This window comes from Triticum dicoccoides, chromosome 2B, assembly GCF_002162155.2.
Source record: "Triticum dicoccoides isolate Atlit2015 ecotype Zavitan chromosome 2B, WEW_v2.0, whole genome shotgun sequence".
NCBI lineage: Eukaryota > Viridiplantae > Streptophyta > Magnoliopsida > Poales > Poaceae > Triticum > Triticum dicoccoides.
Window position 1 is genome coordinate 743,728,377 of NC_041383.1, and position 17,859 is coordinate 743,746,235.

Here is a 17,859-nt window from a genome sequence, read left to right on the forward strand (position 1 = left end):
GCGTCGGGGCGTGGCGGCGACGGCGTCGGGGCGGGGCAGCGACGGCGAGGTGGCGGCAGGGAGACGCGTGGCGACGGGAGTGGAGCAGGAGAGGTCGAAGTCGCGCTAAGTGCTGTATATATAGCAAAGGCTTTGGTCCCGGTTCGTGGCACCAACCGGGACCAATGCCCCCTTTAGTCCCGGTTGGTGCCACCAACCGGGACCAAAGGCCTCTTTTCAGCAGCCCAAAGGGCGGGAAACGAAGACCTTTGGTCTCGGTTGGTGGCTCCAACCGGGACTAAAGAGCGGCATTCGTCCCGGTTGATTCCACCAACCGGGACCAAAGAGAGGCATTGGTACCGGTTGATGCCACCAACCGGTACCAATGGACCCGTCTAACTACTTTTTTATTTTCTGCAGCTGTTTTTTTGTTGATTCTTCCTGCAGCTGTTTTTTTAGTCCCACCTCGCCAAGCGAGAGGCACTCGCAGCTGTTTATAAGCCCTGAGTGCAGAGACGATGACGAAGAGGCTCAATGCTCCTGCACGTTGGTTAGCTTAAAGCCTTGAGGAATACGGTAGACTGCACAGAGCTATGTGCAGTGCAGTTGACACTATTCCGAAAGGCTTGAAGCAAATTAGCAAGCATTGCGCCTCTTTTTTATTTTTAATGACTTATTACAACTCAGAAATAAAAAGAAAAAAATAAATATAGCAGAAAAGAAAAAAAACTCTATATATAACTACTCAGAAATGAATTGAAGCAAAAAATAGTTGTGATTAATTGTACTAAAAAAGGAGCATAGATGCTTATTTTTAATGACTTATTACAACTCAGAAATAAAAAGAAAAAAATAAATATAGCAGAAAAGAAAAAAAACTATATAGAAAACTACTCAGAAATGAATTGAAGCAAAAAATAGTTGTGATTAACTGTACTAAAAAAGGAGCATAGATGCTTATTTTTAATGACTTATTACAACTCAGAAATAAAAAAAAGAAAAAATAGTTGTGATTAACTTTACTAAAATATGAGCATAGATGCTTATTTTTAATGACTTCTTACAATTCAAAAATAAATAGAAGAAAAAATAGTTATGATTAACTTTACTAAAAAATGAGCATAGATGCTTATTTTTAATGACTTATTACAACTCAGAAATAAAAAGAAAAAAATAAATATAGCAGAAAAGAAAAAAAACTATATAAAAAGCTACTCAGAAATGAGCATAGATGCGCTTATAGAGGAAATTCAAATTAAATTCGTAACAAATTTCAAGAGAAATTCATATGAATTTAGGCTAAATTCCCTATATAAGGGCATCTATTTTCATTTTCAGAGGAGCTCAATAAGGCGGAGAGGGAGGGGCTTATAAACCGGTCTGATTCCCCTTCGGTTGGCGAGGTGGGACTATGGCAATGGGTCGGGTTTGGACCTGGTTGCACAATACCTAATCCATATCCATATCCATGAAGATAGTCTTTGACCAACCATGAAAATATCCATGGGTGAAAAATTGTGTCCATGTCCAAACCCGTCGGATATCTATACCCACTGGATATCCAGTGGGTCCTCTCGAGACATATAAATAAGACATAATACAATGTTAACATAAGCTCTTTCAATCTTCACCTCGTGGCAGGCTTGGCCACACTTACAGTAAATATCAACTTATGGTAACTCAACGCCCACTAACAACCAAATATCATTTAGGGTTTTTTCTAATATATGAGAATGATGAGTCATTTAAAAATAAGAGAAGGGGTGTTGGAGTATGTTATGGATGGGATTGAATGTCAACTATTAAAATTTCCGACGGGGATTGTGCAATTTCTTTTGCATGTTTTAGATAACAAAGTGTAAAATTGCAGCGGGACATGTGATTGTTGGGTAGGGATAGAAGACTTTTTCCCAATAAGTCATACTATTGGGTAGGGTTTGGATATATCCATGGGTACAAGATTATATCCATGTCCTATCCACGAACAATAGGGTCGGGTTTGGGCACCGCCCATGGACACAAAAGCATATCCAAACCCTATCCATTCGGATCGGATATCCATGGGTATCCATGTCCATGGATAAAATTGCCATCCTTAACGAGGACCAACCCTTTAGTCCCGGTTGGTGGAATGGACCGGGACTAATGGTCGTCCTTTGGTCCCGGTTCAGGCCACCAACCGGGACCAATGATGGTGGGCCAGGAGCGAGAGCCATTGGTCCCGGTTCGTCCCACCAACCGGGACCAATAGGTCCAGACGAACCGGGACCAATGGCCCAAGTGGCCCGGCCGGCCCCTAGGGCTCAAGAACCGGGTCCAATGCCCCCATTGATCCCGGTTCTGGATTGAACCGGGACTAATGGGCTGGACCGGCCTGGACCATTGGCCCCTTTTCTACTAGTGAGCCCACACACTGTGAGCCATTGATCAGTTTATCAGCGCATATCTCCATGAATCCCTTGCCCCACATAACAAGCAAGCATCAGAATTAGACACATGTTTATGCTCAAGAACATCAGCGGTGGGAATCGACGATCATGCAAGTCTCCACAGAAACATCTTGATCTTCAAGGGACACTGATTTTCCATAGGGATGTCCATGCATTACTCTTTGATCCATCGCGGACGAGATTTGATTCCCCTCTAGCCAATTTTATCTAGTGAGTTTTGTATGCATAATCATTCTACAAGCCGACTTAACTAAAAAATTCTGCGCTTCTCACCACTCTATGCCCAAAAGTCGCTTATGTTTCTAGTACAGAGGAAAATATCCAATATTACCTTGGCATCGATTGGCATAAATACCGAACACACCTTTTGCTCATCCCATATGTCACAGATGTGCTATCAATGAGCTCATCACACAGTGGATTCGGGATAATTGAAGAAATCGACCTCATCACACGTGGTCTCGGCTGCCGTTTCCAGTTAGGCGTATGATGCCCTGCTTCAAAATGTTCCTTTCATCAAATACTGCTCGCCAAATCTGTGACGGTCGGTGAGGGAGTCCTGGATTAAGGGGTCCTCGGGCCGCCGGCCCATTGCTTATGGGCCGGACTGATGGGCTAATATGGAGCCAAGCTAGAGTGTGGACCCGAGACCGGATAGAAGATCTTCGGAGCCGTGGTGTGCCCTCCAAGTCAAGACATAGCATGATCTTTCCTTTATTGTAACCAACCGTGTAACCCTAACCCTACGGGTGTCTATATAAACTGGAGGGCCCCGAACCTGGGTATGTCTTGCATCCCACGCTCGCTCATGCCAACCTCACCTAAGCCCACCGGTGCCCTCGAGCTGCCTCCTCTCGTTAGCCATCCTTTGGCATCTGCCGTGCGCCCACCACGACAGTGAGCGGGAGGTGGAAGAAGGCATGAGATGCAGAATATAACAACACCCCTTTATAGATTGTTGACGGGCCAGGGGTTTCCTTTTTCCACGCCGTTGGCTTCTCCACTTCCCGGTATCTCCACAACGTCATGTGCGGGAAGGGGAATCGAAATCATTAACGATATCCCCCCAAAAGCGGGACATGACCTCCACTTCGCGGGGACGTGTCAAACGTGGCGTCGGCCTCGAGCCGTGCTTAGAAAAATAGTGACTGCTCGGCGTTATAGCCGGAGGCGACTCTTCGATAAAAGAGAAAAGGTTGTCACATGGAGGCACTATTTGCATTTGAGCAGCTTTTCTCATTGCCTTCGTTGTTAAGTATAACTGCCATTTCAGATTCCGGACATCACTTGGTTCCGAACATGGGCAAAAATGCATTGAAGAACTCGCCTCGGAAGCCGAACACTGATTGGGGGAGCGGATACCGGATACAAGCCTTGGCATTGGAGGCAAGTTTGGGGGCTACTGAGGGAGTCATGGACTAAGGGCTCCTCGGGACAATGGCCCATTGTAAATGGGCCAGACTGGTGGAGCCCTATAATGACAGGAGATCTATGAAGTCGTGGTGTGCCCTTCAAGTCAATAAGGCGTAAGATCTCTTTAAACCCTTAGAGCATCTCCAACAGGCGCGCAATGCGTGACACGCAAAAATCTGGTTTGCAGTGCGCGCAAGGCCAGGTTTGGCGCGGCGCAGCGTGCTGGCTCTAGCAGCCATGCTAAAATGCAGCGCGCGCGCAGCTCCAGCAGTGCGCTAAAATGCAGCGCGCGCGAGCAGCCGCGCATCCACATTTGTTGCATTCTCACAACACATTTCACACAAAACAAAGACATGGCATAATTTTTAAATCACAAACGTCATTCACAACCAAGTTTAAATGAATAGTTCAATTTATTACAACTCATCAAACAAATAGTATAGTGAGAAATACAACAAATAGTTCAATAATACAACATCAAACGCACAAATCATGATGATCTTCGGCGGCCATTCCAAGTCCACCACTCCTTAATGAGATCCTTCTTGAGTTCATTATGCGCTGCCGGACGTCGCATGACATGATAGGAGGAAACAAAACGGGCCACCCTTTCAGTCCTCCGCCGCAGTCGCACGGGATGTCCCAAGAGCTCATACTGAGAGTAGTCTATATCTTGGCCACGCTCATTCTCGATGATCATGTTGTGAATGATCACACAAGCATGCATTATGTACCAAAGCATCTCCTGATTCGAAAATCTAGCCGGTCCTCTCACAATAGCAAATTGGGCTTGCAAAATCCCAAAAGCTCTCTCCACATCTTTTCTAGCCGCCGTGTGAGCATTTTAGTGTTGGGGAACGTAGTAATTTCAAAAAATTTCCTACGCACACGCAAGATCATGGTGATGATATACCAACGAGAGGGGAGAGTGTTGTCTACGTACCCTCGTAGACCGAAGCGGAAGCGTTGACACAACGTAGAGGAAGTAGTCGTACGTCTTCCCGGTCCAACCGATCCAAGCACCGTTACTCCGGCACCTCCGAGTTCTTGACACACGTACAGCTCGATGACGCACCCCGGGCTTCGATCCAGCAAAGCCTTGGGGAGGAGTTCCATCAGCACGACGGCGTGGTGACGATCTTGATGTTCAACTGTCGCAGGGCTTCGCCTAAGCACCGCTACAACATGACCGAGGTGTAATATCGTGGAGAGGGGCACCGCACACGGCTAAGGAACGATCACGAAGATCAATTCGTGTGTCTATGGGGTGCCCCCCTCCTCCGTATATAAAGGGGGAGAGGAGGAGGGGGCCGGCCAAGAGGGGAGGCACGCCCTAGGGGGGGCAAACCTACTCCAAGTAGGTTTGGCCCCCCTTTCCTATTAGGAGTAGGAGAGGGAAGGAAGAGAGGGGAGGGAAGAAGGAAAGGGGGGCCGGCCCCCTTCCCAATTCGGATTGGGCTTGGGGGGGGGGGCGCCCCCTCCTTTGCTCCTTCTCCCTCCTTTCCACTAAGGCCCAATAAGGCCCATATACTTACCGGGGGGTTCCGGTAACCTCCCGGAACTCCGGTATAGTCCCAATCTCATCCGGAATCTTTCCGGTGTCCAAATATATCCGTCCAATATATCAATCTTTATGTCTCGACCATTTCGAGACTCCTCGTCATGTCCGTGATCACATCCGGGACTCCGAACAACCTTCGGTACATCAAAATACATAAACTCATAATATAACTATCATCGAAACCTTAAGCGAGCGGACCCTACGGTTCAAGAACAATGTAGACATGACCGAGACACGTCTCCGGTCAATAACCAATAGCGGGACCTGGATGCCCATATTGGTTCCTACATATTCTACGAAGATCTTTATCGGTCAGACCGCATAACAACATACGTTGTTCCCTTTGTCATCGGTATGTTACTTGCCCGAGATTCGATCGTCGGTATCCAATACCTAGTTCAATCTCGTTACCGGCAAGTCTCTTTACTCGTTCCGTAATACATCATCTCGCAACTAACTCATTATTTGCAATGTTTGCAAGGATTAAGTGATGTGCATTACCGAGAGGGCTTAGAGATACCTCTCCGACATTCGGAGTGACAAATCCTAATCTCGAAATACGCCAACCCAACAAGTACCTTCGGTGACACCTGTAGAGCACCTTTATAATCACCCAGTTACGTTGTGACATTTGGTAGCACACAAAGTGTTCCTCCGGTAAACGGGAGTTGCATAATCTCATAGTCATAGGAACATGTATAAGTCATGAAGAAAGCAATAGCAACATACTAAACGATCGGGTGCTAAGCTAACGGAATGGGTCATGTCAATCAGATCATTCAACTAATGATGTGACCTCGTTAATCAAATAACAACTCCTTGTTCATGGTTAGGAAACATAACCATCTTTGATTAACAAGCTAGTCAAGTAGAGGCATACTAGTGACACTCTGTTTGTCTATATATTCACACATGTATTATGTTTCCGGTTAATACAATTCTAGCATGAATAATAAACATTTATCATGATATAAGGAAATAAATAATAACTTTATTATTGCCTCTAGGGCATATTTCCTTCAGTCTCCCACTTGCACTAGAGTCAATAATCTAGATTACGCAGTAATGATTCTAACACCCATGGAGTCTTGGTGCTGATCATGTTTCGCTCGTGGAAGAGGCTTAGTCAACGGGTCTGCAACATTCAGATCCGTATGTATCTTGCAAATCTCTATGTCTCCCACCTGGACTAGATGCCGGATGGAATTGAAGCGTCTCTTGATGTGCTTGGTTCTCTTGTGAAATCTGGATTCCTTCGCTAAGGCAATCGCTCCAGTATTGTCACAAAAGATTTTCATTGGACCCGATGCACTAGATACGACACCTAAATCGGATATGAACTCCTTCATCCAGACTCCTTCATTGGCTGCTTCCGAAGCAACTATGTATTCCGCTTGACATGTAGATCCCACCATGATGCTTTGCTTTGAACTGCACCAACTGACAGCTCCACCGTTTAATGTAAACACGTATCCGGTTTGCGATTTAGAATCGTCCGGATCAGTGTCAAAGCTTGCATCAACGTAACCATTTACGATGAGCTCTCTGTCACCTCCATATACGAGAAACATATCCTTAGTCCTTCTCAGGTACTTCAGGATGTTCTTGACCGCTGTCCAGTGATCCACTCCTGGATTACTTTGGTACCTCCCTGCTAAACTTATAGCAAGGCACACATCAGGTCTGGTACACAACATTGCATGCATGATAGAGCCTATGGGTAAAGCATAGGGAACATCTTTCATTTTCTCTCTATCTTCTGCAGTGGTCGGACATTGAGTCTTACTCAACTTCACACCTTGCAATACAGGCAAGAACCCTTTCTTTGCTTGATCCATTTTGAACTTCTTCAAAACTTTGTCAAGGTATGTGCTTTGTGAAAGTCCAATTAAGCATTTTGATCTATCTCTATATATCTTAATGCCTAATATGTAAGCAGCTTCACCGAGGTCTTTCATTGAAAAACTTTTATTCAAGTATCCCTTTATGCTATCCAGAAATTCTATATCATTTCCAATCAACAATATGTCATCCACATATAATATTAGAAATGCTACATAGCTCCCACTCACTTTCTTGTAAATACAGGCTTCTCCAAAAGTCTGTATAAACCCAAATGCTTTGATCACACTATCAAAGCGTTTATTCCAACTCCGAGAGGCTTGCACCAGTCCATAAATGGATCGCTGGAGCTTGCACACTTTGTTAGCTCCCTTTGGATCGATAAAACCTTCTGGTTGCATCATATACAACTCTTCCCAGAAACCCATTCAGGAACGCAGTTTTTACATCCATTTGCCAAATTTCATAATCATAAAATGCGGCAATTGCTAACATGATCCGGACAGACTTAAGCATCGCTATGGGTGAGAAGGTCTCATCGTAGTCAATCCCTTGAACTTGTCGAAAACCTTTTGCAACAAGTCGAGCTTTGTAGATAGTAACATTACCGTCAGCGTCAGTCTTCTTCTTGAAGATCCATTTATTATCAATTGCTTGCCGATCATCGGGCAAGTCAACCAAAGTCCATACTTTGTTCTCATACATGGATCCCATCTCAGATTTCATGGCTTCAAGCCATTTTGCGGAATCTGGGCTCACCATCGCTTCTTCATAGTTCGTAGGTTCATCATGATCTAGTAGCATGACTTCCAGAATAGGATTACCGTACCACTCTGGTGCAGATCTTATTCTGTTTGACCTACGAGGTTCTGTAGTAACTTGATCTGAAGTTCTATGATCATCATCATCAACTTCCTCACTAGTTGGTTTTGACGTCACAGAAACCGGTTCCTGTGATGTACTAATTTCCAACAAAGGAGTAGGTACAGTTACCTCATCAAGTTCTACTTTCCTCCCACTCACTTCTTTCGAGAGAAACTCCTTCTCTAGAAAGGATCCATTCTTAGCAACGAATGTCTTGCCTTCGGATCTGTGATAGAAGGTGTACCGAACTGTCTCCTTTGGGTATCCTATGAAGACACATTTCTCCGATTTGGGTTCTAGCTTATCAGGTTGAAGTTTTTTTTCACATAAGCATCGCAGCCCCAAACTTTAAGAAACGACAACTTTGGTTTCTTGCCAAACCATAGTTCATAAGGTGTCGTCTCAACGGATTTTGATGGTGCCCTATTTAATGTGAATGTTGCCGTCTCTAAAGCATAACCCCAAAACGATAGCGGTAAATCAGTAAGAGACATCATAGATCGCACCATATCAAGTAAAGTACGATTACGGCGTTCGGACACACCATTACGCTGTGGTGTTCCGGGTGGCGTGAGTTGCGAAACTATTCCGCATTGTTTCAAGTGTAGACCAAACTCGTAACTCAAATATTCTCCTCCACGGTCAGATCGTAGAAACTTTATTTTCTTGTTACGATGATTTTCAACTTCACTCTGAAATTCTTTGAACTTTTCAAATGTTTCAGACTTATGCTTCATTAAGTAGATATACCCATATCTGCTTAAATCACCTGTGAAGGTGAGAAAATAACGATACCCGCCACGAACTTCAACATTCATCGGACCACATACATCTGTATGTATGATTTCCAACAAATCTGTTGCTCTCTCCATAGTACGGGAGAACGGCATTTTGGTCATCTTGCCCATGAGGCACGGTTCGCAAGTACCAAGTGATTCATAATCAAGTGGTTCCAAAAGTCCATCAGTATGAAGTTTCTTCATGCGCTTTACACCGATATGACCTAAACGGCAGTGCCACAAATAAGTTGCACTATCATTATCAACTCTGCATCTTTTGGCTTCAATACTATGAATATGTGTATCACTACTATCGAGACTCATCAAAAATAGACCACTCTTCAAGGGTGCATGACCATAAAAGATATTACTCATATAAATAGAACAACCATTATTCTCTGATTTAAATGAATAACCGTCTCGCATCAAACAAGATCCAGATATATTGTTCATGCTCAACGCTGGCACCAAATAACAATTATTTAGGTCTAATACTAATCCCGGAGGTAGATGTAGAGGTAGCGTGCCGACCGCGATCACATCAACTTTGGAACCATTTCCCACGCGCATCGTCACCTCGTCCTTTGCTAGTGTTCGCTTAATTCGTAGTCCCTGTTTCGAGTTGCAAATATTAGCAACAGAACCAGTATCAAATACCCAGGTGCTACTGCGAGCTCTAGTAAGGTACACATCAATAACATGTATATCACGTATACCTTTGTTCACCTTGCCATCCTTCTTATCCGCCAAATACTTGGGGCAGTTTCGCTTCCAGTGTCCAGTCTGCTTGCAGTAGAAGCACTCAGTTTTAGGCTTAGGTCCAGATTTGGGTTTCTTCTCTTGAGCAGCAACTTGCTTGCTGTTCTTCTTGAAGTTCCCCTTCTTCTTCCCTTTGCCCTTTTTCTTGAAACTAGTGGTCTTGTTGACCATCAACACTTGATGCTCCTTCTTGATTTCTACTTCCGCAACCTTTAGCATTGCGAAGAGCTCGGGAATCGTTTTATCCATCCCTTGCATATTATAGTTCATCACGAAGCTCTTGTAGCTTGGTGGGAGTGATTGGAGAATTCTGTCAATGACGCTATCATCCGGAAGAGTAACTCCCAGTTGAATCAAGTGATTACAATACCCAGACATCTTGAGTATATGCTCACTAACAGAACTATTCTCCTCCATCTTGCAGCTATAGAACTTATTGGAGACTTCATATCTCTCAATCCGGGCATTCTTCTGGAATATTAACTTCAACTCCTGGAACATCTCATATGCTCCATGACGTTCAAAACGTCGTTGAAGTCCCGGTTCTAAGCCATAAAGCATGGCACATTGAACTATCGAGTAGTCACCAGCTTTGCTCTGCCAGACGTTCTTAACGTCGTCAGTTGCATCAGCAGCAGGCCTGGCACCCAGTGGTGCTTCCAGGACGTAATTTTTCTGTGCAGTAATGAGGATAATCCTTAAGTTACGGACCCAGTCCGCGTAGTTGCTACCATCATCTTTCAACTTTGCTTTCTCAAGGAACGCATTAAAATTCAACGGAACAACAACATGGGCCATCTATCTACAAACAACATAGACAAGCAAGATACTATCAGGTACTAAGTTCATGATAAATTTAAGTTCAATTAATTATATTACTTAAGAACTCCCACTTAGACAGACATCTCTCTAGTCATCTAAGTGATCACGTGATCCAAATCAACTAAACCATAACCGATCATCACGTGAGATGGAGTAGTTTTCAATGGTGAACATCTTATGTTGATCATATCTACTATATGATTCACGCTCGACCTTTCAGTCTCCGTGTTCCGAGGCCATATCTGCATATGCTAGGCTCGTCAAGTTTAACCTGAGTATTCTGCGTGTGCAAAACTGGCTTGCACCCGTTGTAGATGGACGTAGAGCTTATCACACCCGATCATCACGTGGTGTCTGGGCACGACGAACTTTGGCAACGGTGCATACTCAGGGAGAACACTTCTTGATAATTTTTAATGAGGATCATCTTAAAATGCTACCGTCAATCAAAGCAAGATAAGATGCATAAAGGATAAACATCACATGCAATCAATATAAGTGATATGATATGGCCATCATCATCTTGTGCTTGTTATCTCCATCTCCGAAGCACCATCATGGTCACCATCGTCACCGGCGCGACACCTTGATCTCCATCGTAGCATCGTTTGTCATTTACGCCATCTATTGCTTCTACGACTATCGCTACCGCTTAGTGATAAAGTAAAGCAATTACATGGCGTTTGCATTTCATACAATAAAGCGACAACCATATGGCTCCTGCCAGTTGCCGATAACTTCAATTACAAAACATGATCATCTCATACAATAAAATATAGCATCATGTCTTGGCCATATCACATCACAACATGCCCTGCAAAAACAAGTTAGACGTCCTCTACTTTGTTGTTGCAAGTTTTACGTGGCTGCTACGGGCTTAAGCAAGAACCAATCTCATCTACACATCAAAACCACAACGATAGTTTGTCAAGTTGATGTTGTTTTAACCTTCGCAAGGACCGGGCGTAGCCACACTCGGTTCAACTAAAGTTGGAAAAACTGACACCCGCTAGTCACCTGTGTGCAAAGCACGGCGGTAAAACCAGTCTCGCGTAAGCGTACGCGTAATGTCGGTCCGGACCGCTTCATCCAACAATACCGCCGAACCAAAGTATGACATGCTGGTAAGCAGTATGACTTATATCGCCCACAACTCATTTGTGTTCTACTCGTGCATATAACATCAAACCATAAAACCTAGGCTCGGATGCCACTGTTGGGGAACGTAGTAATTTCAAAAAATTTCCTACGCACACGCAAGATCATGGTGATGATATAGCAATGAGAGGGGAGAGTGTTGTCTATGTACCCTCGTAGACCGAAGCGGAAGCGTTGACAAAACGTAGAGGAAGTAGTCGTACGTCTTCCCGGTCCAACCGATCCAAGCACCGTTACTCCGGCACCTCCGAGGTCTTGACACACGTACAGCTCGATGACGCACCCCGGGCTTCGATCCAGCAAAGCCTTGGGGAGGAGTTCCGTTAGCACGACGGCGTGGTGACGATCTTGATGTTCAACTATCGCAGGGCTTCGCCTAAGCACCGCTACAATATGACCGAGGTGTAATATCGTGGAGAGGGGCACCGCACACGGCTAAGGAACGATCACGAAAATCAATTTGTGTGTCTATGGGGTGCCCCCCTCCTCCGTATATAAAGGGGGAGAGGAGGAGGGGGCCGGCCAAGAGGGGAGGCGCGCCGTAGGGGGGGCAAACCTACTCCAAGTAGGTTTGGCCCCCCTTTCCTATTATAAGTAGGAGAGGGAAGGAAGAGAGGGGAGGGAAGAAGGAAAGGGGGGGCCGGCCCCCTTCCCAATTCGGATTGGGCTTGGGGGGGCGCGCCCCCTCCTTTGCTCCTTCTCCCTCCTTTCCACTAAGGCCCAATAAGGCCCATATACTTACCGGGGGGTTCCGGTAACCTCCCGGGACTCCGGTATAGTCCCAATCTCATCCGGAACCTTTCCGGTGTCCAAATATATCCGTCCAATATATCAATCTTTATGTCTCGACCATTTCGAGACTCCTCGTCATGTCCGTGATCATATCCGGGACTCCGAACAACCTTCGGTACATCAAAATACATAAACTCATAATATAACTGTCATCGAAACCTTAAGCGTGTGGACCCTACGGTTCGAGAATAATGTAGACATGACCGAGACACGTCTCCGGTCAATAACCAATAGCGGGACATGGATGCCCATATTGGTTCCTACATATTCTACGAAGATCTTTATCGGTCAGACCGCATAACAACATACATTGTTCCCTTTGTCATCGGTATGTTACTTGCCCGAGATTCGATCGTTGGTATCCAATACCTAGTTCAATCTCGTTACCGGCAAGTCTCTTTACTCGTTCCGTAATACATCATCTCCCAACTAACTCATTAGTTGCAATGCTTAAGTGATGTGCATTACCGAGAGGGCCTAGAGATACCTCTCCGACATTCGGAGTGACAAATCCTAATCTCGAAATACGCCAACCCAACAAGTACCTTCGGTGACACCTGTAGAGCACCTTTATAATCACCCAGTTACGTTGTGACGTTTGGTAGCACACAAAGTGTTCCTCCGGTAAACGGGAGTTGCATAATCTCATAGTCATAGGAACATGTATAAGTCATGAAGAAAGCAATAGCAACATACTAAACGATCGGGTGCTAAGCTAACGGAATGGGTCATGTCAATCAGATCATTCAACTAATGATGTGACCTCGTTAATCAAATAACAACTCCTTGTTCATGGTTAGGAAACATAACCATCTTTGATTAACAAGATAGTCAAGTAGAGGCATACTAGTGACACTCTGTTTGTCTATATATTCACACATGTATTATGTTTCCGGTTAATACAATTCTAGCATGAATAATAAACATTTATCATGATATAAGGAAATAAATAATAACTTTATTATTGCCTCTTGGGCATATTTCCTTCATTTAGAAATCAAGATATTTCTTACCTTCCGGTTTTTTCAACGGCTTCACAAATGTTTGCCACTTTGGGTAGATGCCATCCGCAAGATAGTAGCCATGGTTGTATGTACGACCATTAGCTACAAACTGCACTAGTGGCAGTTCACCATTTGTAATCTTACTCATCAGTGGTGAGCGGTTGACAACGTTGATGTCATTCAAAGAGCCAGGCATTCCAAAAAAAGCATGCCAAATCCAAGTCTCATGATCGGCCACCGCTTCAAGGATTATAGTGGAACCCTTTTTTTGTCCGTGGAATTGTCCATGCCATGCCTTTGGACAATTTTTCCAACTCCAATGCATGCAATCTATTGATCCAAGCATACCTAGGAACCCGCGAGCTTTGTTCATCTCCAATAGCCTTGCGACATCTTCAGCACTGGGAGTTCTCAAGCACTCCGGGCCAAACACTTGCACAATTCTGACTTCGAAGCGCTTGACACACATGATGGCTTGGCTCTCACCCATGGCCAAGTGGTCATCAACTAGATCAGCCGGAATACCGTATACCAACATACGCAAAGCGGTTGTCACCTTCTGAAAGGTGCTATGCCTGAGCTCTCCGGCGGCATTCCTCCTCTGCTGAAAAACCCGGCCATGGCTCGCTAGTTTCTCTGCAATGCGCCTAAACAACTCGGTGCTCATCCAAAACCGGCGACGAAAGTTTGACTCGGGGTATGTGGATTCTCCACAAAATAGTGCCTCATCAATCTGTTGTGGGCATCAATCCTATCCCTCCAAATTTTCTGCCAACCCATAACCGAACCACCGTGCTTCGGTTTTTTATTGATTTGTAGCTAGGATCATTGCAAGATCCTCCTCCTCTTCCATATCAAATTCTTCTTCAGAAGTGTCATAGCCCGAACTCATCTAAAATGTTCAAAACTAGGCTATAAACAACACACACCAAATTTCATGCATAAATGTGCAAGTTGGAAGCAATACATACCTTGCGGGCGTTTTGTCGAACACCTTGCAGGCGCCAAAGCGGCGATGGGCGGCCGGGCGCTGTTCCTCCGAGACTGCTGCGCACGACGGCGGCGCTGACCGGAGAGAGAGGGAGGAAGCCGAGGCCGCGTGGGAAGAGACTGGGGAAGCGCCGGAATGGTCGCTGGAAAAAATGGGGTGGCGCGGGGCGGCGGCGGCGGCGCGGCTGGATGGGTTGGTGGAGTGAGAGCGAGCGTTCGAGAGTCCAGCGCGCGGGAGCGAGCGCACCAAATAAGCGGCGCGCGATGGCGTTTTCGCCCGTGCGCTGAATTACATATGCCGCGCGCGCGGTTTTTGCGCGTTCGCTGGAGCGCCGGGAACGGTAGCGCGCGCTAAAACCACTACTTTTTCGGCGCGGCACGTTTATAGCGCGCCTGTTGGAGATGCTCTTATTGTAATATATCTTCGGTAACCCTAACCCTACCAGTGTCTATATAAACCGAGGGTTTTTAGTCTTTAGTGCTAGAGGTTTAGCTCATACAGATCTCAAGCTAGATCTACTCTGTAAACCACATTATGCATCCAATATAATCAAGCATGACGTAGGGTATTACTCTTCGAGAGGATCCAAACCTGGGTAAACATTGTGTTCGTCGTCCCTTATTCCCAATCGATCCTAAATCCACAGCTCAGGACCCCTTACCCCGAGGTATGCCGGTTTAGACACCGACAACATGGCATCTGTATTACTCTATTATTTTGTTGTCTTCTGTTTGTTGCGACTGTACTTTTTTTTTTTTGCGGCGATACACAATTCAGGATGTCTTCAAGTGGTCAGTCAAGGCCAATAGAGCCTAGCTCAGGTAGTTAGGTTTCTTTGGAAACTTCAAATCAAACGTGAATGGCTACATTTTTTATTCAAATCAAACGTGAATGGCAATGTAACTGTGGAGATGGTGAAGCTCTAGTGTGCGGCAAAGGTGACTGAGATGGGGATCCTCGCTGTGTGCTTGACAGAGACCCACCGGATCGCACCCTGCACCGCCGTGGTGCTGCTGTTCTTCGCCTCTACGTCTATAATGAATTTCTGGACTTGGTTCGCCTCGGTGAACAAAAGCTTGTCCGGAATAACAGTGACGGTCACAGGGCTGTCTGCCGGCATGTCGACCTCGGGATAGTACACCGCCGGCACCTCTCCGACGTTCGTCACCGTGCGCCCCACCGACATTGGAGGACCCGCGCTCCACGTTGGCGGGAACGACACCGAGACCGACGGGTAGTTCAGCTGGTAGTCTGGGATCGCCATGTCGGCTGAGCAATTCACAGCGCGTCGCGCGATCACTGAGACCTCTTCGCTCTTGTACATGCCGCAGAGGTAGCCGATGTAGTCGTCCGGGGAAATGTCAAATATCAAGCCGGGGTCCACGGCCTTCTCCGGATTGACATGGCCGGCTCCGACGGCGAAGAGGTCGGCGGCCTTGTGCTGCTCGTCCAGTATCGGCGTGCCGGAGCGGTCCGTGACGTCGGCGGTCGTCATGATGGCGGACTTCATCGCCGCCGGCGACCAGCTGGGGTGCTTGCTCTTGATCAGCGCCGCGACGCCAGCAAGGTGCGGCGTCGACATGGACGTGCCGGAGAGAATGTTGAAGGTCGGCCTGAGGTCAATCGACGGCGGGCCGACTTGGAACGGCCACGCCGCGATTACGTTCACGCCGGGGCCCGTGATGTCGGGCTTCAGAATGCCGGGGCTGTGGACGTTGGGGCCACGGGAGGAGAAGTAGGTGATGACCGGCGCCGGCGAGGTGCCGAGGACCGTGCCTCTGAAGGAGATAGTTGCCGTCGGGTTCGTCGTGGAATTGATGTAGTTCTTGATCTCCACTCCAGCAGCATAGCTGACTTGCGAGGCCGGCAGGACGTGCGCGTCCGGGAACGTGATGTATCCCTCCAAAAACTGGTTGCCCACAATCATGCCTGCGCCTCCGGCTTTCAGCACCTCGGCTCCCATGTCCACCGGCGAGTAGCGGCCGACGTCGCACAGCACTATCTTGTCCTTGACGTGAAAGCCGTCCAGCGAGCCGTTGCCGCAGAACTGGGCCAAATACGTCGAGCTCGCACCGGCGTAGACCAGCGAGGCCTCCACGGAGTTGTCGGGCTGGTAGAGCGACTCGCCGTCGAAGGAGAGGTTGTCTCCAAGGATAACCTTAGCGCTGATCAAACGGTCCATTGTGCTCGCGGCGACGGTGAGCATCCATGGCGCCTCATTCAATATCGAGGAGTTTCTCGGGCCGCCGTTGCCAGCCGCCATGCTGACGAAAATCCCCTTCTCCGCTGCGGCGAACGTGCCGATGGCGACGCTGTCGTTGTAGAAAGGCCGTGGCGGAAAGCCGAGCGAAATGGATAGAACGTCGCAGCCGTCGGACACGGCGGCGTCGATGCCAGCGAGTACATCTATGCCGGCGCAGTTGCCGTTCTCGTCGCAAACCTTGTACATGGCGAGGTGCGCGCGGGGCGCGATGCCGGACGCGGCGCCGTTGCCCTGCCCGAGCACCTGAGCACCAGGCACGGCTGATCCTGCGGCGGTGCTAGAGGTGTGCGTGCCGTGCCCATGCCCGTCGATCGGAGGCACGGGGGCGGCGCCTGGAGCGCTGCCGTTGCCGCTGCTGATGAAGGTCCGAGCACCGATCAGCTTGTGCCCGTTGCACGCGGAGCCGTTGAAGTCACACCTCCCCTTCCACTTGGCCGGTGGCGGCATCATGCCGAAGCCGCTGAAGGAGGGGTGGTCGGGGAAGACACCGGTGTCGAGCACTCCGATGATGACGCCTTCGCCGGACCCAACGGACAAGTTCCTCACACCCAGCGCCGTGTCCAGCCCGAGGAACTGCGGCGTGTGCGTCGTCTGCACGTGGTAGGTCACGTCCGGCACCGCGGCGACGAACCCGGGCATGGCGGAGACGGCTTCGAGCTCCCGCCGCGTCAACCGCGCCGCGAAGCCGCTAGCGACGTGGTGGTAGGAGTGGAGCAGCCGGCCATGCTCGGGTAGGAAGGACTGGTGCCACGCCTTCCGGTCGTCGTCCGTCGTGCCGAACAGGTGGTCGTCCTGGGGCTGCACGTGGATGACGTACGTGCCGAGGTCGTCCCCGGCGGTGACAATGGCGAGGAGAAGGAAGGTGAGAAGGGGGAAAAGCAAGGAGAGCTTGAAGCTTCCCATGTCTAATTACTTCTGCTGCGTCCAATACGTGTGCGTGCATGGCCTTTATAAACGCTAGCTGGTTCCTTTTCTTGTTCTAGCTGGAGGCATTGTTGTGGTCGAGAGACAAGGAGCTTTGGAGCAGGGAGGAAGACGATACATGTCTCCGAGGATGACAGAGAAATGGTGATGGATGATTGGTTGCATTGCTTGGCAATTGCCGTTCCGCGGCATGCAAAGACAAACTGATCGAGAGTGTCATGAGTGCTCCTTCGTATTCCTCCGTCCCAAAATAATTGA

At 47.6% G+C, this 17,859-nt stretch overlaps 1 protein-coding gene across 1 annotated transcript; it reads right to left on the reverse strand.

Moving 5' to 3' along the window:
- Nucleotides 1-15,336: 15,336 nt before the first annotated feature.
- LOC119361301 (subtilisin-like protease 4) lies at nt 15,337-17,580 on the reverse strand. Its single transcript, XM_037626582.1, has one exon. The coding sequence runs from the start codon at nt 17,578-17,580 to the stop codon at nt 15,337-15,339; it is 2,244 nt and encodes a 747-aa protein (XP_037482479.1).
- Between the last annotated feature and the right edge of the window lie 279 nt (nt 17,581-17,859).